Below are 25,500 nucleotides of genomic sequence, written 5' to 3'. Positions count from 1 at the left end.
ATCACGGGTTTCCTTTTAATACACGTAATGTGCTTCATTTCAAGCCAAGTCAGTCTTTCTCATCAGTATTCCGACTGTCCAGTGTTGACTCAGTGGAGCCTGTTCGAGTGGCTGTCTGGGACCTTTTGACACATCCCGGGAGACTTTGCAGCTTCCTCATCTTCTGATATGGGGAAGATGTTTCAGGCTCGCTCTGCGTGTTTCCCGCCCCATATCTGGAACCTTCCATCTCTCCACGGAGCCTGGCTGCATGTTGCCTCTGGATTGGCCATTGTGTCTAGGGGTTTTCTTACCTTTTTTAAGACGAGAAAAATGTATCCAAGTTCACATTGGCATTTCTAACGCAGCTTTACTCTTCTAGAGTTTTTCCTAAATCTTTGATTTTATACATGCATATCTGTCTCATGCCCCGCATCCTGGCTCCTAGCGCCATCAGCCGTCCGATTGCTGTCCCCTATGGCACGCACAGCACTTGGAGAATGCCACCACCGGTAATGAGCCGCAACAGATGACTGAAAACACTAGGAGTTTTCTTGGTAGGTCTGTCTGTTCTCAGGGTGCGTCCCATCGGGGGTGGACAACCAGTTAACGGAACAGTTCTTTGTTAGGCTACGCTTGCCACTTTGATGTTAAGTTTCTTAGTTTCATTTTGGCTTCAGTTTTTAGGCATTGAAAAATTGGATTTGATTTTGTTTTATGTATGTAAAGTAGTCACTTGTTTCCAAGGTCAAATGTACCAAGCAAGATAGATTCAGAGATTCGGGGCTTCTGCCCTGTCCTCTCCCTCCCCCTGTAGGAAACAGTGAGAAATACGGCTTATACTTTCCTTTAAAAAGTATACGTGAATACGTGTGTGTGTGTGTGTGTGTGTGTGTGTCTGTCTGTTCACCGGGATCTATGCTTCTCCATCTGGCTCTTGTCACTGGGCAGCGTGTGCTGGCATTTGCTCTGCAGCGGTGCGGGGAAGTGGCTTCACCCCCTGCCCCAGCCCCGGCCTCCCTCACCGACCAGGTGCTTGGGGTTTACTCAGCCAGTTTCATGTTGATGTACATTTGGGTGAGATGGTGTTTTAAAGAGAATGGTGTTTTTTTTTTTTTTATGGTATTTACCCCATGGGTAATTCTTTTTTTCTAAGGAAGCTGAAGACTCTTGACTTAATATAAAAGGAGTATCTTGTGCTTAGAACCAGCTCAGAATTGTCACACGTGTTTGCAACACTTACCTGTTTAATTTACTCTTCCTCTTCATCCTTTTCCATTTACAAAGTTGTTTTTTTCACCTTTGAGGAGCTCATTTCTTTGAAACGCTGAAATTTTTTAAAATTTAAATCCAAGTTATTTAATATACCGTGTAATAATGATTTCAGGAATAGAATTTAGTGACTCATCCCTTACATACAACACCCAGTGCTCATCCCAAGAAGTGCCCTCCTCGGTGCCCCTCACCCCTTTACCCATCCCCCCTCCCACAACCCCTCCAGTAACCCTCTGTTTGTTTTCCATATTTAAGAGTCTCTTAGGTTTTGTCCCTCTCCCTGTTTTTATCTTGTTTTTGCTTCCCTTCCCTTATGTTCATCTGTTCTGTGTCTTAAAGTCCTCCTCATGTGAGTGGAGTCATATGATGTTTGTCTTTCTCTGACTAGTTTCACTTAGCATAATATCCTCCAGTTCCATCCACGTCGTTGCAAGTAGCAAGATTTCATTCTTTTTGATTGCCAAGTAATACTCCATTATATATATGAACCACATCTTCTTTATCCATTCATCCATTGATGGACGTTTGGGCTCTTTCCATACTTTGGCTCTTGTCGATACTGCTGCTGTAAACATTGGGTGCATGTTCCCCTGCGAATCTGCATTTTTGTATCCTTTGGATACCTAGTAGTGAAACACTGAAACTTTATCCTTAATTTCCACCACCAGCTACTTATCAGTGTATTGCAGACTCTCTTGCACCAAATAAAGATTATTTGAAGCTGTTTTCAGTATAGAAAGAGGAAGAACAAGAAATTAGTGTCCTCCCCACCCCCTCCCCATTTAGAATGGAAGGGCTCCTCAGGGCGGACAATAACATAAAACCGCTGATTCTCAACAGGAGGGCTTGTGAAGAAGATTCTGGAGACCAAGAAAGACTATGAGAAGCTTCAGCAGCCGCCCAGACCTGGAGAGAAGGTAAGGAGGGCTTTCTGCAAAGGCTGCACACACTTGGAAGGTTCCCCCCACCTCCTCGGCCGGGAGGATAGAAAACTCAGGGCTCCTCCAGTGTGTCCCGGGTGGGGCCACGGCCTCGCCCGGGGGCTCGGGAGTCAAGGCCAGAGGCCTGTTCTGCTCTGACCCCGTGGCCGTCCCCTTCCTGCCTGGTGCATCCCGTCTCCCTGCTTGCAGGGTCGGGAGGCTGGCCGCCTGGCCCTGGCCGATGGCAGGAGAAGAGCCTGGGCAGCTTCCGGTCTGGCTTTTCAGTCTACCTGCTCTTAGTATGTGGCCTCCAGCGGTCTTGCTTACCGGTGTGGGACGTCCTTTTGTCGGGACCCACGGGCTTCCCGCCAGCCGCCACCCCTGGGCGTGTGACCCTGGGGTGCCTGCTTGCAGGCCAGGTGCCTCCAACGTCACGGCCAGGTTTCTGTTACAGCCACTTTAAAAAATAAGAGTGTATCTTCACTTACTGGTTTTTTAACAGAAAGATGTTTTTTGGATAGTTTTGCTGGCAGCCAATAATTCCAATAAGTTTTACACACACACATGCACATGTGGATAATTCTGCCTAAAACGTCCTAGTTTGTCATGAAGATGTGGCCCGAAGCCGCCAGTGAGAAGACTGGTGAGAGTGACATTCGAAGGGCCCCTGTAGTGTCACGGGGAGGGGGAGGGGCGGGGGGGTAATGCTGCTGCGGCCTCGCTGGACAGCCCCCGCTGCGCTGGCTCCTCTGCGGCCTGTTGTCTGTTGCTGTGGAATTTTAATGTGTCCTGCTCCCGTTCAGGCCTGCGGAGCTGGCCTGGTGTCCCTGGCCGTGTTCCTGGCACTTGAATGTGTCCCTCCAGGCTGTTCCTGGAGGTAACCTTTGAGGCTTCGCTTGGTTTAAATTTTATAGCCTTGCTTTTTATGCACAGCACGCTAGGTCTGTGCTTCAGACTTCCTCGGAAGAGTCCACTTCAGAGTAGGTATTTTGACTTTAAAGATACAAGGAAAAAAACGTCCTTGTTTGGTGAACAATTTGCTGCTTTAAGAAAAGGACAGTTAGTATGGGGGTGCCTGGGTGACTCAGGCGGTAGAGTATGCAACTCTTGATTTCGGCTCAGGTCCTGATCTCACGGTTGTGGGATCGAGCCCCTGTTGGGCTCCGCGCTGGGCGTGAAGCCTGCTTCGGACTCTTTCTCTGCCCTGCCCCTTCTGCTGTGTGCGCAGGAGTGCTCGCTCGCGCGCTGTCTCTCAGAAAAATAAAAAAGTACAGTTTATTTTTTTTCTCATTATTTTTAACATTTATTTTTGAAAGAGCGCAGGTGGGGGAAGGGCAGAGAGAGAGGGAGACACAAGATCGGAAGCAGGCTGCAGGCTCCGAGCTGTCAGCACAGAATCTGACGCGGGGCTTGAACTGAAGAACTGCAAGATCATGACCTGAGCTGAAGTCGGTCGCTCAACCCACTGAGCCACCCAGGCACCCCAAAAAAGTACGGTTTAGTAAGTGTTTCAAGGTCTGTGTATTACAGGCAGGGGAAACGCATGCTGCTGTCTTTTCTTTAGTGTGTTGGTAAATATCAGGTTTACATTTCACTGACTGGTCTTCTAAAAACCTCTTAGAGTTTTTTAAATAAAAGAAATTAAAACACACCGGAAAAGTTGATGTCTTTTCTGCCTTCGCCCCAGGCCCATTGTCCCCAGGGCAGTCACAGGGAGGAGCTGGTGTGAGCCTTACTTTATAAGCAGTTCCTACTGCTTCGGGGGTTTTCGGTGCTTCCCCCCAGTGCTGGTATGTTTGCTGGTCACTTTCTTCAGGCCGCAGTGTGCTTCTGAGACCTCCCCCGTTTGGATACCTGTGGATCTAGCTTGTTCCAGTCTGGGGCTGGGGGGTTTGCGACCTTGCTTTAGCGTCTGTGCCCAGACCCAGAGCTCCTGAGCATGCACAGAGCTTTGATTTCACCCCATACCGCCAAATTACTCCCCGAGTGGCTGCACTGATTTACTCTCCCAGTGGAGTGAGACTCTGTTTCCACACGTCCGTGCCATCCACAGTCAGGACGGTGAACGTGTGCGTCGCCCTCCACAGTGGCCTGTGCCCTTCGGAATCCCTTCGATCACCTCTCCCCACGCCCCGCTCCCGCCAGGACCCGCCAGCTGCTCCTCTGCTCCTGGTCGCTCTTGTTTGTTTCCCAGAATCGCAGATGGTGGAGTCACATGGCGTGTGCTCCTTTTCCGTCTGGCTTCTTTCAGTCATCGTGTTACTTTGAGATGTATCCATTTTTCAGCATGTGTCCTTTTGCTTGCTGAGTCGTGAGCACGTTGTAAGATACACCCACTGCAGTTGTATGGATTTATCGTCCTCTGTAGTGGGTGTATCCATTTGTCAGTTGCCGAGCCGTGTATCCATTTGTCAGTTGACGAGCCAGTCGGGTTGTTTCCAGTTTCGGCCGGTTACATTCCCTTACTAGCCCTTGTGGGGACAAACCCTTTCGTTCCTTTGGGTGAACACCTAAGAGTAAGATTGCTGGCTCACGTGGTAAACGTATATTTATCTTTTCCGGGAACCCGCCGGGCTGTTTTCCAAAGTGGTTGTACCATTTACATTTCCACCACAGCAGAGGAGAATTCCAGCTTCCCCACGTCGTCGTCAGCACTCGGAACGGTCAGTCTTTCTAATTTTTTGTGTTTTAATTTGCATTTCCTTAATGGCTGAGGATTATTCTCTCTTCACTGCTGGTTCCCCCTCTTGCTCTTTTCTTCGTATTGAAGTCTTAATGTTGCTAGCTTTTCTGTTCTCTTGAACGAATCCTTTCTTTTTGTTTTGCCAAGTCAATTTCTCGAGTGAGTATATTCTGTTTTCCTATTTCCTTTTTGAGTCTCTTTGAGTAATTCATATTTGAATCAGTTAGGATTAGGTTCACCTATGAGTGAAGGAGAGATCGAAAACATTAGTGGCTTAAATGACGTGGAAAGTGCTTTAGCTCCTGAGTCAGAGTCTGGAGGTGGCGCCCGTGTGACCCCCGTGCCTCAGGGCACCTCATGGGCCAAGGTAGCTGTCCCAGGTCCAGCCAGGACTGCCTGCCAGCCAGCAGGAAGGGGAGAAGGAGAAGAGCATGCCCCTTTCCTTCCAGACTCTTTCTTGGAAGCTGTGCCTACCGCTTCCACTTCCGCGATAGTGGCCAGGTCTTTGTCACTAAGGGGCCATGAAGTGAAATCTTTATTCCAGGAGTCAGCGTGCTCAGTTAAAAATCTAGGTTTTCACATAGACGAGAATTTGCCAAAATTCCTCACTGCCTGGAGTGCTCAGAAGATGATATTTGCAAGGCACATGGGTGAGTGGAGGAGGCTGGCTGCCTGGCTAGGGCCCGAGGGTTTCTGGAACCAGCATCTCCCACATGCGGGCTGCACATGGGGCAAAGAAGCTTTGCTGTAGAGGCGAGAGTGGAAATCGGCGTCCCCTGGCTGTGCCTTCTCCAGCCTTTCTCCAGGCAACTGTTGCGTCCACGTTTTCCAAAGTCGTGACATAAACATGTTTCAGCTGTGCCTTTATGATTTTAAAAATACGCCTATAGTTACAGTTTTCCTTTTCTTCCCAAAATTTTGTGTCTTTTTACCTTGAGACTTTAAAGAAACAGTTGAAATAGACACCCTCTAGCAAAGGATCAACTTTTGGTTTTGTAGATAGACAACTTTTGTTTTCATTTCATTGATTTCTATTCTTTATTTTTCCTTTTAATTTCCTTGGTTATTTATGTTTTTAGTCCTTGTGTAAAATACTTAGCTCTTTTATTTTTAGCCTTTATCATTTTATTTTATTTTATTTTATTTATTTATTTTTTTTGAGAGGGAGAGAGAGCATGAGTCAGGGAGAGGGGCAGAGGGAGAGGGAGACCGAATTGTAAGCAGGCTCCACGCTCAGTGCAGAGCCTGCCTCGGGGCTCAACCCCACGACCCTGGGATCATGACCTGAGCTGAAATCGAGAGTTGGACGCTCCACCGACTGAGCCACCCGGGTGCCCGAGTCTTTGGCATTTTTAAAAATTAATTAATTAATCTATCTATTTTAAGTTTATTTATTTATTTTGAGAGAGAGAGAGAGAGAGAGAGAGAACAAGAGTGCAAGAGCAGGGTTGGGGCAGAGAGAGAGGGCGAGAGAATCCCAAGCAGGCTTCGTTCTGTCAGTGTGTCGCCCAGTGTGGGGCTTGAGCTCGTGAATCGCGAGATCATAACCTGAGCCAAAGTCGGGCACTTAACCAACTGAGCCACCCTGGCGCCCCCTGAGTTCTTGTCATTTTAAACAAATATATGTAAGGCCGTACATTTCTCTTTAAGCATGCTTTATCTTTGAATTTTTAATATGAATATTAACAGTTCCTTGAACTTTAAGATGAAATACTTTATTTCTTTTTATCATGTGGGTTATTAAGGAGTCTGTTCCATAGCTTTGAAACGTAAGGGTTTTTAAAAAGTCTTTTTACTGGCGATTTCTAATACAATCTCACGTTCAAAGAATATGGTCTATATAAGATCGATTATTTGGAGTCGAGCTTTCTCTGAGGCCTAGTCTGAGGGCAGTTTTCACAGGTGTTCCGGAAAGCTCGCAAGGTGTGTGTACCTTCCGTACTTCGGATCCAGACTCCGACGCGCCTGGTTTGCTGAGAGGCGGCTGTGAGAATCTCTTCGAGCTGCGTCGGCCGCGTCTGCCTGTTGCCGTTATTGGTTTATACATACCCGTCGTAATAGTAATTGCTTGCCTTCTCTGTCTCTCACTTAAAACTCAAACGGTAGAGGTTTCCTCTGCTTTTCACATAAATCGTAGTTGCCTTTAGTCTCGGTACTTTGTATTTTCTTTGGAGGCAGCGTGTGTTTTCAGCATGCCTGTAGCCCAGCTGTCTCTCCAGCCGGTCTTTGAAGTTGTGTTGGAAGAAAAGCTATTTCTTATTGCACTAATGGACTTGAATAACACATTATAGAATAAATATGTGAATCAGGCCGCTTTGGGCATTTTCTTCATTGTCCTGACCAACTTGCTCTCTTTTCAAGAGGAAATATAAACTCTGCTAAGAGTAAGATACGAAGCCCATGCCAGCATTTTTTTTCCTTCACATCTATGAAGGAGTTTTTGAAAACCAGCCAGAAGAGCAGTTTTATTAGTGTTTCTTATGCTTTAAAAATACTTGCTTTTTGAACATCATAAATAAGATGCTTGAGAGTGATAGGGGGCAATTCAGAGATGGTTCCCTCACCGGGAAGTGCTGCTCGGGGTTTCTCGGGCCTGCTTCTGTCTCCTCCTACATTCTCTTTCGGGTTTCTCCACATCGTGTCCGTTCTAATCAAATGTAAATTTTAGATCCTTTTTCTTTTCATTCAGATTATTTTTTTAAATTTATTTATTTTGAGAGTGATGGTGTGAGTTGGGGTGGGGAGAGAGAGAGAGAGAGAGAGAAAGAGAGAGAGAGAATGAGAATCCCAAGCAGGCTCCCTGCCACCAGCCCAGAGCCCAGTGTGGTGCTTGAACTCATGATCCGTGAGACCATGACCTGAGCTGAAATCAAGAGTCAGACACTTAACTGACTGAGCCACCCAGGCGCCCCTGATTCAAATTCTTTATTTTGAAATAGAGTATTTCTCTTAGTGGATTCTTTTTTAGTTTATTTAAAGTTTTTGTGATTTTACTCTCTTCACCTTTTTAAAAAAAATTTTTTAATGTTTGTTTTTGAGAGAGAGAGAGACCAAGAGTGAGTGGGGGAGGGGCAGAGAGAGAGAGAGGGAGACACAGAATCCAAAGCAGGCTCCAGGCTCCAGGCTCCGAGCTATCAGCAGAGAGCCCGATGCGGGCCTCAAATTCACGACCCGTGAAATCATGACCTGAGCCAAAGTTGGACACTTAACTGACTGAGCCACCCTCCCCTACTCTCTTCACCTTCTTTCTTGGCCACGTAAACTGCATCTTCTGGAGGTTGTACATCTTTTCACATGTGAAGTTGGTGTGTGTGTTTAATTTGACGTGAATGTATGTATTTTACTGCCCTTCTCGGTGAAAGTTGTAACGAGGGACTAATGTAGCTATCAGCTGTCTATAGAGATTATGGACGGTCATCTGAAAGAAGCATTTCTTTGGGAATGTGTATCTTGACTCTTGACATGACCTTTTTTTTAATGTTTATTTTTGAGAGAGAGAGAGAGAGAGAGAGCGGGGGAGGGACAGAGAGAGAGGGAGACCAAGAATCCCAATCAGGCTCCACACCGACTGCACAGAGCCCGATGTGGGGCTTGAACCCATGAACTGGGTGGGGAATCGTGAGATCATGACCCGAGCCAAAGTTGGACGCTCAACCTACTGAGCCACCCAGGCACCCCTTGAAATGACTCTTGACAGATGAAATGACCTTATCACGCACATGTTGTATTTTAGTTACAGTAAGTCGTATATAGTGAACAATTTGTTAGCTAAATTCTTACATGAACGTCGGGGATTTCTATTTTATTCCCTTAGCTTGGCGATCTGAATACATCTTTAAGTTATGTCTCATTTTGGCCACTAGGTGGTGCAGTTTCATCACAAATACTTGAACCCTGTCTGAAAAATGCTCTTCAGAATCCCCCCTTAACTGAAATTCTGCACCTGATAAAAAGTATGTTTAGTTTGGACGTTTGTGGTCCCAGTATTATTGGGAAAATAGAAATACTGTTTCCATTTAAATTGCTATGAAGGAAACAAGGGACACATACTACGATGTTCTTCACTGATGAGACTTCGGTGGCCAAACAGGGAACCACTGACCCTGACTTTAGTCAGAAAGGGTGAGTTTTTGTTTATTTCAGGAAATAAGGCCATCGCTTCATGTTCCCAAGAAGTGCAGTTTCTTCCAGTATGCAGGCTGCGGATTTTAGATTTTGGATGTAAAACTAGATTGTCACCAGCAAATTATCAACAATATCACTTAAAAATATTTACAGATACATGCCGTGGATATATCCTAGACTGTGAAAATGGTTTGGAAACCATCAAAATATCACATGTATGTGAACTTTGTGAAGATCATTACGAGTAAATAGGCCTTCTTTGTATAAACAAAGGTCATAACGTGGATAAAGTATCAGAGTCCTTTTCCTGAAAATACATATGTGTGACTTAAAATTGGATTGCAAAACTGTGACTAGCTGTAGTCTTAAAAACATTTCCAACTCAAATACCCATCGTCTTCTGTTTCGTACGTTCACTCAGGGAATGGTAACACAAATAAAGATTTTATTTTTACTCAAAACGTCAACTTGAAATCCGTATCATTATATTTGTCACTTTTCTAGATTTAGTCAGTTTTGGCCTGACCAGTCATTGTGGCCTCGTGTCCATCGATATCCTATCTGCTTTGTGTAAACAAGTCTCGAGTTTGGCTTTCACAGCCTGAGTCTGTGGAGTTGGGGGCTCAGTGCAGGTGCCAGTGTTGACACATGGTCCCTGCAGCACGTTAATGAGGGATCGAGTTCTAGCCTCGGGAAGAAAATCAGTTAGTAAGGATTAGAATGCAGATCGAGGTCAGTCACAGTGACTGTAAAAGGTGGGCGAAGCTCAGCGGACCCCAGTGCGCTTGTGCGGAGAGCAGTCGGGGAGCAGTTCTAGAAGCTACGGCCGCCCAGCGAGTGTGGGCCTGCCGCGGGGGAGACTGGTGAGGCCCCGGCCCTGCTGGAGTGTTCTCTCCGGTTTGCAGAGCCGTGAAGACTTTCGGAAGTACCCAGTGAGACCTCACGAAGGTGTTAAAGGGAAAAAGACCCTTGGAGAGGAGAGGCTTACCCGCGATCGGGCTCAGCCTGGGCGAGCCGTTGGCGTGGTCTGGCTTCATTCTTGTCTGGGAGCCATGTTGCTGGGCGGGGGCCCTGGGGTCTCTGCTTGCCCCGGGGGGCGAGGGGGGGTTCCTCGAGTGACAGCGGTGAGGAGAGCCACGGCAGCTCTCCCCTCTTGGGTCTCGTCCCCACACGTGACCACCTTCAGTGTCACCCTGGCGCCCGGCACCCACAGGGTCGGGGCGCCCCAGCACCCGGCCCCAGGCCTTGTGCTCCAGGCCTATGTCCCATCTGTCATCTGGCTCCTGGACACAGGGTCTTACCTCAGGGAGGCACACGGGCTCCTTGGCCACAGCAGGCGGGTCTCAGATTTCCAGGAAGCCCCGCGCGTGTTGGGACACAGGCCCTGTCGTGCGTGGAGCTCTCGGCTGTAGGTGGAGCAGTTGTTTCCAGAGTTATTTTCATCCCGAAATTCCATGTTTCTTGGCTTCACTTTAGACAAATTTATTTCTTGGTGACTTTTTTCCTTGTTCTTATTTTTGTCCTTTCTAAAACGTACACATTTGTGCTCATTGTTTTAAGTGAGAAATGCATTTGTTTTATTTTCTGAGTTCCCATCTGTGTTGTTCCTGCCTGTTTGCTTCTGACTTGAGAAGCAGCTTCCCGTGAAGCCCTCTGCTGCCCGAGGGACAGGCTTGGCGGATAAATGACCCGTTAACCCGGGCGACATGGGCTCAGAAGGGGCCGACATGGCCAACCAGTGACATGGCTTTATCCCTTTTCTCTGGGAGATGGGTTTCAAGGCAATTTTTAGGGTAAAGAACTGAAATGCTTGACATCACGATACATACTTTGATTTCCTACTTGTAGCAGTGATGCACGTATAATTTTTCATATTGGAGCATTATCAAGGTTTTCTGATTGAATTCTCCAAACCTTTCTTTCTGGCCAAAGACCCCTCCCCACCAGCCGGGACCCCTTAAATAACTAGCAGAGCCTCTTGGAAAGCCTTCTCACCGAGGCCAGGACTGACAGCCACTTAGTGAAGAGCTTGCATTATGTCAGGGTTTTGCTCTACATAAGCCTTAAACTTCACAGAAAATTCTTGGGGCGCCTGGGGGGCTCAGTCGGTTAAGTGTCTGACTTCGGCTCAGGTCATGATCTCAGGGCTAACGAGTTCGGGCTCTGCGCTGACAGCTCAGAGCCTGGAGCCTGCTTCTGATCCTGTGTCTCCCTCTCTGTCCCTCCCCCACTCAGGCCCTCACGCTCTCTCTCTCTCTCCCAAAAATAAGAATGAACATTAAACATTTCTGATTTCACAGAATATTCTTAAATCCCTTACAAGAAAAAAATTAAGATAAAACAGAAATGTGTTTATTTCAGACATTTGGTTTTCTGTAAATTATGAATAAAATACACCGCATGTTAACGCATGGTCTGAAGTTCACTCTTATAGGTGTGCTTCCTGTTACAAACACGATGCATTCTAAATGTTTTCTTCATTAGGTTTTGAAACTCAGGAGTAATTTCCAAATATGCATATTTTTGGTACTCACTAGGTTTCCAGGTAGCTTGTGAAAGCTACTACAAATAGAGTTCATTTGCATTGAAAGATGATACAAAATTATGTTGTAATTGTAACAAATAAGCCAAATGGAGTTAATCATTTTACACAGCGTTAAAAGCAACTTTTGAAGAGAAGCAGATTTAGAAGCAGGTCAAACATTTTAAGTTGTGAGGGGCACTTTTGGGAACTTTCAGATCCTCCCGAGATCTGATCACCGTGTTGAAGGTCCTGGCAGAGCATGTCGCGTTGTCCTCGCGGGGTCTGCCCTGCTGGGCCCATTTGGGGCCTTGTGGGTTGCGCTCAGCCTCCAGCAGGTGGAGCGGCCCCCGGTCTGGGAAGGAAGGGCTCCTCCGACTGCGTGTCCCCGTGCGTGGTAGCGGCCACCATAATGTCCCAACGCTCGGCCAGCTTCGCTTGGGTGTGCTGTGGCTCAGAGAAGGGCCCCTCACCCCCACCCGCAAACTGCGCAAGAACCAATGGCCGACTTCATCCCTGAGTACTTGGCCGATTGCTGCAGACTGGGACCTTCTGCATCAGCACCGCAGGAGCCCGGGCCTCCCAGCGCGCCCTGCATAGAAGCGCCCAGCCTGGAAACAGTGCGCCCTCTGCACTTCCGTGACCTTGTCGACCTTGAAGAGGGTCAGCTGTTTTGTGGAGGAGCCCTTGGGCTGGGGGGTGGGGGTGGCGGGGGTTGCTCACAGTTAGATGCAGGTAGTGCCTCCGGGGGCAGGGATCTCCCAGAAGGGAGGCGGCTGATGGCCCAGCATCCGTCCCAGGGCGCGTTTCCCGCCACCCCGTGACTGCGGTGCTCGCCCGGGTCTCCCCACGTGGAGGACCCTGCCAGGCTGCTCCACTGTCTGCCTCCTTTTCCCCCTGTGATGACTCGCGTTTTCTGGAAAGTACCGTGAAGCGTGAGTGTCCTGCTCTTACTCTCAGTGTCACCTCTTGTTCGTATCATCGCGGGCTCACGTGGGCGGGGTTCCTCGAGGGCGTAGACGCTCTGCCTCCTGTGTCGGTGCTCACCGTGTGTCCACTTTGTCCAGTGGGGGCCCCTTCAGGTGGGCGTCTGCGTCCTTGCCAGCGGCTCTGGCTGCCTTCTTAGCCCACTGGGGTGTCCAGCGCCTCCTCTACTCTCCCTGCCCCCGGAGCCGCCATTTCTCCTGCTCCCTCTTGGCGGAAGCCAGATCTGCTGTCTGTGTGCCCACTGCCTTTGTGGTGTGTCAGCTCTCAGGCCCGCTCAGTGTCCGAGCCACGGGAACTGAGTGTGTGTGTGTGTGTGTGTGTGTGTGTGCGCGCGCGCGCACCATGGGCATCGGGCTAGTTCCTTCCCTTTGTTTATAATTCCCTTGTCCGGTCATGAGGAACATGTTGTTGTCCTTAATAGATCGAGTTGGTGAATGCATCCCGTGTCTCCTGTTGCTGCTGTCACCGCTGTCCTGGGTGCATGGGCTCCCAGGACACCCACCTTGGGCTCCAGCAACCCCTGCCCCGTGGGCAGGCGCCTCATCGCTGCTGGGGTAGCCATTTTCCCCAGATAGGACTCCCTCCACCCTGTGCTGGCTGCTGCACCCCTCCCCCACATGGATGTCCTGACTCCTGGCCTGTGGCTCCCCCCCTCCCCCACGCGGATGTCCTCACTCTGAGCCCTGTGGCTCTCCACTCCCCCACCCTGGTGCAGGTGCTCCCTCGATTGGCCCACCTAACGGGCTTCGGAACTGAATGGTTCAGGAGGAAAGAACCACCACCGACTTTCCCCTGGAATGGAATCTCGTCAGGTGGAGACCTATGTCTCTTCTGTGGCTGGCAAGGTGCTAGACGAAAGTTACCCTTAACTTGTTGACTAGATGAATTTCAGCGAATGAATTAAACACAAGTTACAAGAGGCGGGTAAGTGGACGGGAACAAATGATCACGTATGAGGCGGCACCTGGCAGAATGAACTAAAACCCTGTGCGGAAAGATAGTGGAAGTTTTCACGGTGCTTCTGGAGGAAAAGGGGACCTGGTAAGCAGGTGCCGTAGCCTCGGGGAGCCCCACACTGACCCCTCACCCTGTGTCCTGGTGCGGAGCCCTGCATGGCCTGGCCCCAGGCCTGGGAAGCAGGCACGGCTGTCTTGCCCCGTGGTTTTCTGCCCCAACGTGGACGTTGTAGTTTGGACAGTAATACAGATTTCAAAGTATAGTGTGATGAGAATGGTAAGTTTCTGACCTAGATGGGATGTTGAACAAAGTATGGTTTTTTAGAGGCACTTGGGTCCTTTCACAGAGAGCGAGCACTTAGCCTGCTGTGGGTCTGCCCTTAAAAGGGCTTTTATGTTCCAGGAGAGAACATATTGTAAGAAACAATAGGTTCTTTTAAAAAAAAACCAAAGTCAAAGTTGCTTTTAGATTTGCTCTGCAGCCCTGACTGCTGGAAGAAGAGGGAGCTGGGGCTGCAGGATTTGTAGGGAAACAGGTGGACTCGGAATTGTTACTATTTAGTCACGTTGGCATTACAGATGTAGAGTCAGGAAAGATCTACCCAGATGTTGGAGGGGCTCAAAAAACATTGCTCTTGGATTCTCGAAAAAATAAATTGCCTAAGACCCAGTTCACCCAGAGAACTAGGAAAAGCAAACGTGAAAAACCCACACCTCTGCAGAAGCAGCGTGCAGACCTGTGCCGACGGGTGCAGGGGCCACCTGTCCCCTGGGGTGTGTAAGCACCTGAAAAGCTCCAGTCCGACCTGAAACACATAGTATAAAATTCGCAGTGGGGGGGGCGCCTGGCTGGTTCAGTCGGTCAAGCATCTGACCATTGGTCGCGGCTCAGGTCATGATCTCACAGTTCATGAGTTCAAGCCCCGCGTCAGGCTCTGCGCTGGCAGCATGGAGCCTGCTTGGGATTCTGTCTCCCTCTCTCTCTTCCCCTCCTCTGCTAGCGAGTGCTCTCTCAGGAGTAAGTTTTGCAAAGAGAAGAAAAGCAGCCAGCCTGGCCTGAAACACAGTTTTATGGAAGAATAACGTAAGAATCGATGGTAGAGGGCCAAGGGAGGTAAAGTCACATTAAAATCATCATTCAGAACTTGCCCCCTTCACTTTCTTTTAGGTGTTTTTTGATGGCCGAGTTCTTAATTTTAAGGTAATTAAATTGCTCGGCCTTCGCGCTTACATTTCATGTTTTTGGTGTCTTAGTGAAGAAATCCTCCTCTGTCCTAAGGCCAGAAAGATACTTATTCTCTTTAAAAGATGAAAACTGTGTTTTGACACTTCAGTCCTTAATCCACCTGGAGTTGATTTTCCTGTGTTGTGTTGAGACAGAGGTGCCGTTGGTTTTTTTTTCCCCAGTAGGAATAACCAGCTTTTCATCCTCCCCACATGGCTCCGTGATGTTACCTCTGCTATATGCAAAAGTTACGCGTGCCTGTGGCGTTCTCTGGATCCTGGACCCCAGAGCTTAGCAGGCTTTTTCTAGAAAGGGTAGGCACGCACGCATTTGCAGCTGCGAGAACCACGCCCGCTCTGTCACCGGTCTTCAGCTTCGCAGCCATAAACAGCATGCAGACGGGCGAGTGTGGCTGGGCTCCGGTAAAACTTTATTTACGGATGCTGAAAGGCAAATCGTCTAGAATTTTCTTGTGTCCCAAAATACTACCCTTTCGATATTGCTTTCAACTATTTGTTTTGTGAAAGCCGCTCTTCGCTTGTGGGCTGAACCAAAAGAAGAGGCCGTGGGCCCGGCTGCAGGCTATGGTCTGTTCTCCCTGGCCCTGCCCGATTCCACACAGCTTCGATCAGCTTTATGAACAGGCCTTGTGTCTGGTGATGTGCCTCTTCCCGGTCCTTACCTCCCGTAGAGGTACTGTAAGCAACTTCTTTTTTTTTTTTTTTAATTTTTTTTTTTTTTAACGCTTATTTATTTTTGAGACAGAGAGAGACAGAGCATGAACGGGGGGAGGATCAGAGAGAGAGGGAGACCCAGAATCGGAAGCAGGCTCCAGGCTCCGAGCCGTCAGCACAGAGCCCGATGCGGGGCTCGAACTCACAGACCTCGAGATCACGACCTGAGCCGAAGTCGGACGCTCAACCGACTGAGCCACCCAGGCGCCCCATGTAAGCAGCTTCGTGAATGCCACAAAAAACCCTCTTGGGAACTCAGCAGGAGTGTTGGTGAACACGATCTCTCCGTGTATGTGGCCGCCTCTGATGCCTCTCAGTGAACATCTGTGACTTTTTTCTGTGGCGCTTGTGCCCATCATTTGGTAGATTTGTATCTGGGCACTCTAGAGGTTGTTCTGCTCTTGGAAGACTCTGCTTTAGGTTTTTTTCCTGGTCATTGGTGGGTACAGGCTGTTGAGTGCTTACGATCACTTCCTCGATAAAACTGTTGTTTGAAAAAGACGTCTGTTGATCCTTCTGTGTTTCCTGTGCCATGGGACCAGCTGGATACTAACCCAGAGAGGAGTGAGGTACAGACAGGTACTGTTGTCACCCCCGGTTTGAGGCGCGGGCATCAGCGGGGACTTGTCTGGGGCCATGGGACTGCCGAGAACCAGAGCCCGGGCGCAGGTGCAGGCGTGTGGCCCGCGTCTGAGCTCCTCCCCTGCGCTGTGCCCGTGTCGCCGTTGCCCCGAGACCCAGCGGCCTTGTTCCTCCTCTCCGGTCCTAACGCTGTCCTCACCACTGTCCAGTTACTCCCACTGGACCTCCAGTTCGAGAGGAGCGATAACAGCGATAGTAACACCTTCTTCCTTTCTGATTTTTAGTAACAGTTCTGGAATTTACCCGTTTCCGACTGACTTAATGTAGCATCGAGCAACCTAACAGACTGACAAAGTCTGATTTCTTCCTCCTATGGGGCTTTCTCATGAATGGGCGTTGAATTTCATTGAACGCTTTTTCTGCATTGAGGTAATTCCGTTTATTTCTTTAGTTCGCTAAATGGCATTTATAGCTTTCTGATATTAAGTGATCGTTCCATTTCTGAGATGAAACCAACATTGCTACACTGTCTTCTCTTTTTCATCCGTTGGTAGATTCTGGTTGCTAATTCGTATTTTTCTATTTATATTCGCGGATGGGATGGGCCCATGATTTTCTTTTCCTCATATGATCCTTAGCTTGTGTTAGTCCCAAGGTTAAGAGTGAACCAGGGAGAGTTCTTGTCTGTGTTCTAGAAGATACAGTAGATGATGGAAAGAAAGGTATGTTTCTTGACATTTTGGTGGGACTTGTCCATAGAACCATCTGAGTGTGATGTTTCCTTTATAGGAAAATTTTAGGCTCCTGCTGTTATTTTTATATTAATTATGGGAGCATTCAGGCTTTCTGTTTCTTCTTGAGTCAGTTTTGGTTATTAATTTCTTTTAAGTCCTCAAGTTTATTGGAAAGAAGCTCTTGATAGAATTCTTTTAACATCTGCTTTATTTGAAATTCAGTTTTGTTCTGTTTTTATTAATAATGCTGCTAATTTGTATTTTTTCTTCTTCTTTTGAGGCAGTGCTTCCAGAAGTTTGTCTGTTAGTCTTTTTAAACCAATAGTTTTTGGTTCCATTGACCTTCTGTTTTGTATCTTTGTTCTTTTCACTGATTTCTCCCGTTTTCTTAATTTCCTTCCTTTTCTCTCTTTGTGTTTATTCTGTTGTCCTTTTGATTTCTAAGTCGGACACTCACATTACTAATATTTGTTTAGCCTTCTTTTAAACCTTAATATGAACTTGTTTTATGATTACAAGTTACGGTGTTTTGTGAGTCCGTATTCCCTCACCAGCCATTTATTTATCACCTGCTGATTGTTGGGCGATCTCCCAGGCTTGTAATCAGAAGTGGATGTGTAACGTTACCAAATGTCTTTTTGGCAGCTGTTGAGATTATCGTCTATTAATAGATTCCTAAAGCTGAGCAGTTCTTACGTCCCTAAAATAACCTTTGCCTGGTCATAGTCTGTTAATTGTCCAATGCAAAACCATATTCAATTCACTAATATTTAATTTATTTTTTGTTTGTTTACATTTTATTTATTTACTTAAGTAATCTCTACACCCAGTGGGTCTCAAACTCACAATTCCAAGATCAGGAGTCACATGCTCTTCTCACAGAGCCAGCTAGGCCCCTCAGTTTACTAATATTTTTAAATGGAAGTCTATATTCAAGTGACATTGGCCTGAAGTTTTCACACATGTGTGTGCTGTTGTTGTTAGTTGTTAGGAACACGATTATGTTCATTTTATGTAATTTTTTTAAGTTTATTTGTTTTGAGAGAGAGTGAGTGAGCAGAGGAGGGGCAGAAAGAGAGAGAGGGAGAGAGAGAATCCCAGGCAGCGCAGAGCCCGATGTGGGGCTTGAACTCACGAACCGTGAGATCGTGACCTGATCCGAAACCAAGAGTCGGACACTTCACTGACTGGGCCCCCCCGGTGCCCCTATGTAATTAATTTTTATGAAAGTTTTTCCCATGCCCTAGAATAGTGTAAGTCAGAGGAGTGATCTGGTTCACGGAGGTCGTGGAACTGTGGGGCTGCGTGCCCTTCCGTCCTCTCTGGGGGTGCGTCTCCCCAGGGCTGCTGCTTAGAAGCAGGAGCTCGCTTCCTGTTCGATGACGACTTGAGGTCCAGCGGCTCGGAGCCCGCGTGGTTCTGTGGGCAGCCGTTGCCGACACGGCCCGGGTTCCTTTGCTCTTGCCTGCGGGGCACGTGGGTGTGAGGCCTGGGGGCCTGGGAGAGTCCTTCTCCGGTGTGGTCCCAGTGACTCCTCGTGTTGTCCCCCTTCCGTCCTGGCCCCAGGAGCCTTGGGATGAACAGAGTCCAGCTGCCCTGTGGCAGGGGCTCAGCAGGATCCCAGAGTTACGCGGTTTGTTCCTCGCGGGTACTCCTGCTGTCCTTGGGAAGTAGGGAGGAGCAGGTGTCTCTACATAATCGGGGGCCTGTTTTCCTGAGGCCCAGGTCTCTCCCTGCCCTCGTCTGTGCTGCCGGTCCAGAGTTTTCTGGAGGCAGGCTGCTGGTGTCTCGGGCCTGCTGGACTGTAGGAGGACCTGTCGGAGAAAACTCCCATTTCGCTTAGAGACCCTTGCCGTCACCACGCAAGTCCCTGCGCACAGGCCGCCCTTCAGAGGGGCCTTCCCTGTCCAGCGGCTCCATTAGTCCTCCCCCTACCCCATCGCCCACCAGTCTCTGGCCCTGCTTGACCTCCTTCCCCGGCGTCCACCGCTCACTGAGACTGTGGCTGTGGTTTTGGATTGACTTCTGGCGGCTGGAGGAGTCGGGCGTGGCGAGCACAAGCCAGAGCTCACCGCCTCGTCTGCGCCAGTGGGTCAGGGCACCTGCCGCACGTGGTTGCCAGCGTGGCCTCGCCACTTGCAGGGGTACCCGGGACCTGAGCTCCTGTATTTGAATTTGCCTTTGCTCTTCTAGTGTTTCGACTCGCTCCGTACAGTCTCCACTAACCGCATGACGTTCATTTTCCGCCAAAGACCTCGGATAGCCTGACTTCTCGTTACAGGCCTGCGCGTTTCTTTGCCAGTTCACGTGCCGACCGTTGACACGCGTGGCCTTCACGTTGCCCGGAGACTGCCGGGTATGATTGATGGTGAATTCGATCTGGTACTTCGGGGCTAGGAAATACAGTCAGAATTTAGGAGGCTAAATATGTAAAAGCAGAACTGGAACCAGAACTGTAAGAAAGATTATCGCAGTAGGCCTGGCAAAAAATGATGAAATCTAAAATAGCAAATCCAATTAGTTAATAAAGGGATGGAAATAAAAAGCAAAATAATTTAATAATCTTGGTGGTCATTTCCAGAGATGATAGGGAAAAGGGAAAAATACTTAAAAAAAAATTTTTTTAATGTTTATTTGTTTTTGAGAGACAGGGAGAGCGTGAGTGGGGGAGGGGCAGAGAGAAAGAGGGAGACACAGAATCCGAGGCAGGTTCCAGGCTCTGAGCTGTCGGCACAGAGCCCGACGTGGGGCTCGAACTCACAGACCCATGAGATCATGACCTGAGCTGAAGTCAGATGTTTGACTGAGCCACCCAGGCACTCTGGGAAAAATACTTTTAAAGTGTATTTTTAGGGACACCTGGGTGGCTCAGTCGGTTAAGCATCCGACTCTTGATTTTGGCTCAGGTCATGGTCTCACAGTTTGTGAGTTCAAGGCCCATATCGGTCTCTAAGCCTGGTTGGGTGTCTCTGTCTCTCTCTCTCTCTCTCTCTCCTCCTCCTCCTCCTCCTCCTCCTCCTCCTTCCCCCTTCCCCCTTCCCCCTTCCCCCAGTCCCTGACTCACGTGAGCTCTCTCTCTCACAAAAATAAATAAACACTAAAGTGTATTTTTTTTAAGTTTATTTATTTTTGAGAGAGAGAGTGCGAGCAAGGGAGTGGCAGAGAGAGAGGGGTGGGACAGAGGATTCAGAACAGGCTCTGTGCTGACAGCAGAGAACCCAATGCAAGGCTTGAACTCACGAACTGTGAGGTCATGACCTGAGCTGAAGTTGGACACTTAACTGACTGAGCCCCCAGACGCCCCTAAAGTGTATTTTTAAACTTAGATTTTTTGTGGCCCCTGCCTGTAGCATGGAAAGTGATTGTAAAATGTAAAGCAAGTGAACTTGGAATCTTACGTCCTTTGAAAGGTACTTACAGGTACGTCTGCTTAGAGCCATTGGTGCATTAGGACCATATTATTAAATACTGGTGCCAGGGCCCCTCCTCAGACCCGTTAGATCAATCTTTGGGCACGGTCCTGGCATCGGTAGCTTACAAAGTTCCCCAGGTGATTCTAATGCACAGCCAGGGACCAGAAGTTCTACGGCGGCTTCTGGTCCAGATGGTGCCGGGCCCTGGAGGAACAAGGTGGGAAGCTGCCTATGCCGGCCTCTGGTTCCTGTGCACAAGGCTAATCACCTCAACCCCTCCAAAGACCCCCCCAGAAGTCTTAATGCTAGGAGAGGACAGAGCCTGTCCCTGCCTGGGTCCCTGGGTGGTGGCGGTAACTGGATCTGGCTCATTTGAGCGGGAACCTATGGAGGTGAGGCTGATATTGAAGCTTCTTCCTAACCAATAGAAAGCGTGCCCCGCTGCCCTTGCCCGGTGGCCTGGGTGTGGGCCAGTTATACATCTTCCCTTTGCTCCCATGAGTGGATGGGGACCTGGACGGATCCCTGGATGCCCCATGTGCCCAGGTTGCTGTGTGAGCACCAGGGATGAGCCCATCCCTCCCTGAGCACATTCGCTGATCTCATGGCGCTCTGCCCTCCAGGTAGCACTGCTGTGAGAGGCCTGCACACACCTGGTGATCTCTGAGCCCCGAAACCTACGTAACACACAGGCGTAAAGAGACCAGGGGAGTGTGTGGTGGGATGAACGTGGGAGAGACGCGTGTCCGTGACTTCGATTGCGTGCACATGTGTGGGGGGTGCGTAAACGCTAGTGCGGCGGCAGGAAAGGTCCGCAAGGACCTTCCTGGGAGCGACTTCTGCGATGATCTCAGTTCTTCCCAGTCTGTTAAGTCTGCTCCTCTGGTTTGGTTTTCCGAGGGTTCTCCTGGAGCCCGCCGTCCTGTTCACAAAATGCCACCGGTTTTCTCGCCACAGACGGCATGCAAGATGGTGCCGGGTGTCTTTCGGGGCTGTGTGCATGGAGCTTCTGGGGCTAAACAGCTGGGGTCCAGAAGCGATCTTCCTCCCCTGGTCGGCATTTGCGTGGCGCGTGGGTGCTCTGACCTGGGGTGCATGTGTGTTTACGGTGTTCATGTCCTCTGGACGAGCTGGCCCTCCTCAGCAAGTAGTGACATGACCTTCTTTGTCTCTCGTCACAGGTTTTGGCTGAAAGTCTGTTTTGTCCGCTGTAATACATGTGGCCTCTCCTCTCTTTTGGTTTCCATTTGTAGAGGATCTTTTTCCATCCTTTTGAGCCAATTCGTGTGTCCCTAAAGCTACAGTGCGTCTTGTCGGAAGCATATGGCTGGGTCTCGTTTTTTTAATCCGTCCGGCAACTCTATGCCTTTTGATTAGAGAATCTAATCCACTTATATTTAGAGTAATTGCTGATAGGTAAGGATGTACTAATGCCATCTTATTTCCCGACTGTTTTGTAGTTCTCTTGTTCTGTTCTTCTCTTGCGATGTCTGTTGTGAATTAACGGTTTCCCACATGGTATGCTCTGATTCCATTCTCTCTGTGTTTTGGGAATCCGCTGCAGGTCTTTACTTCGTGGTTACCACAAAGCTTCCATAAAACATCTTATAGGTAAGGTTCTACTTTGCACTGGTCATAAGCTAACTTCAAAAGCACACAAAAACTCTTTTTAAAACCCTTTGACTTCCCCCTTTTTATGTTTTCAGTGTCACAGCTCAGCTCTTTATATTGTGTGTTCATTAACAAATGGTTATGACTGTATTTTTAGTACTCTGTTCTTTCACCTTTATGCAGAGTTAAGTGGCTGACACCCCTCCTCCCGGCAGCGTGAGGGGCCTGAGTCTGGCTGCTCATCTCCGCCAGTGTTTCCTCGGCCCCGCTCACGTTCTCATCTGCGCCTTTCACTGCGGCTTGGTGACTCTTCTCGGGATTTCCTGTGAGGCGGGCCTGCTGCTGGCAATCTCCTCCTCTCTGTCTGGGAATGTGTTTGTCTCCTCGCCTTCATTTCTGAAGGACAGCTCTGTGGGGTCGTGTTCTCATGGGCACTTGGTGTCTCTCGGCCTCTAAACGTATCCTCTTGCGCCCTCCTGGCCGGAAATCTGCGGCCTTATGGGGTTCCTTGTGAGGTGCAAGCTCTTCTCTTGCTGCCTTGAAGATTCCCTCTTTGTGTGTGGTCCTGTTCTGTTATAAGGTGTCTGGAGAGGATCTCCTGAAGGTGAGTTTGTTTGGTGAACCTCGTGAGCTTCGTGAACTTGGAATACCCAGACCTCTCTCCAGACTTGGGACGTTTCAGCCATTGTTTCCTTGAAGAAGCCTTCTCCCCCTCCTTCCCCCTCCTCCTTCTGGGCTCCAGTAATGCTCAGATTGCCTCATTTGATGGTATCCCACGATCACGTGGCCTTTCTTTACCCCCTTCACTCTTTTTGTCCTGTTCTGTTGTCCTCAGAGGTCTGTCCTGTAATTCACACATTCTTTCCTCCTGATGCATCATGACGTTGGTGCAATCTCCGTCGTGTTGTTTTCATTTTGTTCATAGGATCTTCCGCTCCAGAATTTCCGTGCGGTTCTTTTTTATGATTTCTCTCTCTCTGTTAAACCACTCATTCTTTTCATGTATAATCTTCCTGATTGATTGAACTGTCTTTCTGTGTCTTCTTGTAGCTCACTGAGCTCCCTTAAAAGACCCGTTCTGAATTCCTCACCAGGTAGATCGCAGATCTCCCCGTTTTGGGGTCAGTTACCGAACAGTTACGGGGATACGTGGTGGTGTCGATGTTTCCCTGTCATGTTCCACGGAGTCCTGTGTTGCTGTGTTCCCCTTGAGGTAGCAGTGATCGCTTTCATCTTGCCTCACCGACTTCAGGAGACACGTAACCTCTGTCAGCCCTGCTGGGGATTCAGATGCTTTTTCAGACCTGGTGTGGACCCACCTGCCCTGTGTCTCTTGCTCCCTCTTGGGGCAGAATTCTTGAGTTTCTGTGCCTTCTCTCCACGCTGCAGTGCCCCAGGGCAGGCGGGCAGGCGCTGACAGCTCCCTTTTGCTTCCCCAGGGGCCCGACTACAGCTGTTGTTTGTGGCCGCTCCCTGGCCCGCAGATTCGCACTGGCTTTGCAGTTCTCCCTGGCTGGCTGTCAAAGCTTGCTTGTGTTGCCATCAGGAGTGCACACAGGGAGCCAGCAGCAGGGTGGGGGTGTGTGGGTGTGGGCCCGTGGGGGTGGGGATCCACGGGCAGGGTGGATTTTCTGGTGGGGTCTGCAGTGCAGTAGGACCTGGGTCCCTCTGATGCCCTGCGAGAGTCCTGTCTGCCTTCTCCCAGCTGCTCCCTGCATACGACTCCCTAGTCATACGGCTCAAGATGCAGTGGTCTGGCGAGGGTGAGAGAGATGTTGGGCCTCTTCGGCAGCGTCCTGCATGGCTGAGGAGGCCAGGTGCTCCCTCACCCCCTGTCACCCTGTCACTTTCCCCCATGGGAGAGATCATGAGCTGAGGTCTCTCCTGGCCCTCCACCCTGCCCCCTTGGAGAGGTGATGGGGGTAGAGTCAGACCGTTCCTCTTACCCTTCTCAATGCTTCCAAACTCGTGTGTGTGTGTGTGTATTTTGTTTTTTGTTTGTTTTTTCCTCCATCGGTGTGCTGGAACTTCTCTGGAAACCGGGGTTTCCACACAGGCTCTCTTCGTCCATGGGTAATTGTCTAAGACGGTTCCCGGCCCCTCCTGGAGACTGGCCCTCCCCGTCTGCTGCCTCACGGAGGGCTCTCTGCCTCCTCGGCTCACCGACACCCTCACGCTCTGAGCCAGAGCCGGGAGATTGTCCCCACACAGCGAGCGAGGGTGAGGGCGGGCTGGCCCCCGTCCCTCTTCGGGCTCTCAGTCAGATGTGGGCTGGAAACAGCTGCATCCGATGTTTTGTTGTTTTCTAGTTGTTTCCTACTTCGGCTCCAGCCTTTCCATTCTGGCCAGAGTCTCCTTGGGATATTTTAACAGAATTACAGAACCCTAGAAATCATGGTTAGGAACTAATATTTTGTTCCTAAATCATGTATTTTATATAATTAAGAGTGAACTAGAATATGTTCTAGGACTGAAGATCCACCTCTATCAGATAAATATAGTTCTGTTTCCATGAATAGCATTTCCTTTTCATCTCTGCCGCCACATCCAGGGAAGAGGCAGCCTTTCAGCTAAAACCAGGTGGAGGTCAGTGGTTGCAGCACCCTTTGACCATGGCTTACCTCCCAAGAAACTATTCTTGAACCAAAAAAAGTCACTAGTAAGTGTGTTATTTCTCTCTCTCTCTCTTTTTTTTTTTTTTTATCTTCTTTTAATGTTTATTTTTGAGAGAGAGAGAGAGACACTGTGAGCAGGGGAGGGGCAGAGAGAGAGGGAGACACAGAATCTGAAGCAGGCTCCAGACTCTGAGCTGTCAGCACAGAGCTGACGTAGGGCTCCAACCCATAAACCATGAGATCATGACCTGAGCTGAAGTCGGACGCTCAACCGACTGAGCCATCCAGGCGCCCCGTGAGTGTGTTGCCTCTTAAGAAGACATGGCGCTTATAAACTTCAGCATCCTTTGCAACGAGTGTGCAGTGACCTGGGAATGGGAAGGTGCCTCCGTAGGAGAGCGCGTGTCCCCATCAGCACCCTACGTGGCAGCGAGCGACTGTGTGTGTTCCCACCAGACTCGGGAACAGGGCTGCGAAACACAACCCTGTCCGACTATTCTGGGGGCTCTAGCCAGCACAGAAAGAGGCGAGGCGTGGAGTTCTTTAACGGGGGGAGACGGGGTCATCATTAATTGAAATGACAGCAGTCTGCCAAGGAAATTGATCCCCAAAAGGTTAACTATTAGAGAAAAAATGCATAGGATGGCCAGTGACAAAATAAATATCCCAAGTGCATGTTTTTCCTGCAAGTCAGCAATAACCCATTGAAAATAATGTGCCTGAAGTTCCTCTTCAGAACTGGGAACGAAAATGTAACTTACCAAGCCATGCATTTAACAAGAAGTTTACAGTAACTATTTTGAGAAGCCGCAGAATTTTACCAAGAGATGCAAAGGGCCTGGAAAAAGTCAAGAGAGTGTTTCTGGGTGGGAAAATCAATACGATAGGGATGTTATTTCCCTCGGCTTACTGTATAAATTTAATGGAATTACAGTAAGTATTCAGTGGATGTTCTGGAGCTTGGCAAAGAATGTTCTCAGGTTCATCTGAGAGTAAATATGTGAGAATAGCTTTTCATAAAAATGTTTGAAAGGACCAGTTTTAGGCCAGTATGACTCTGGTTACTTTAAGCAGAGGAGAGATTGTCGGGGCTGAGAACTGGAGCTCTGCATTTCCCTGTTGCCTGCTGGCTTTGTCAGT

General features: G+C 49.0%; 1 protein-coding gene across 7 annotated transcripts in view; it reads left to right on the top strand.

The window, feature by feature from the left end:
• The window catches only part of TRAF3IP1 (TRAF3 interacting protein 1), a 60,447-nt gene that overhangs the window by 24,517 nt on the left and 10,430 nt on the right, over window positions 1-25,500 (top strand). For 6 of the 7 annotated variants that reach the window (XM_049614560.1, XM_049614559.1, XM_049614562.1 and 3 more), the window contains one exon: window positions 2,095-2,171. In XM_049614560.1, the coding sequence (XP_049470517.1) occupies window positions 2,095-2,171 (77 nt within the window). Of the gene's footprint in view, window positions 1-2,094; window positions 2,172-2,384; window positions 2,778-25,500 lie in introns of those variants that run through there. The other variant, XM_049614564.1, reaches the window with a different exon arrangement.

This window comes from Panthera uncia, assembly GCF_023721935.1.
Source record: "Panthera uncia isolate 11264 chromosome C1 unlocalized genomic scaffold, Puncia_PCG_1.0 HiC_scaffold_3, whole genome shotgun sequence".
NCBI lineage: Eukaryota > Metazoa > Chordata > Mammalia > Carnivora > Felidae > Panthera > Panthera uncia.
This window is presented reverse-complemented; position numbering and strand designations above follow the sequence as displayed.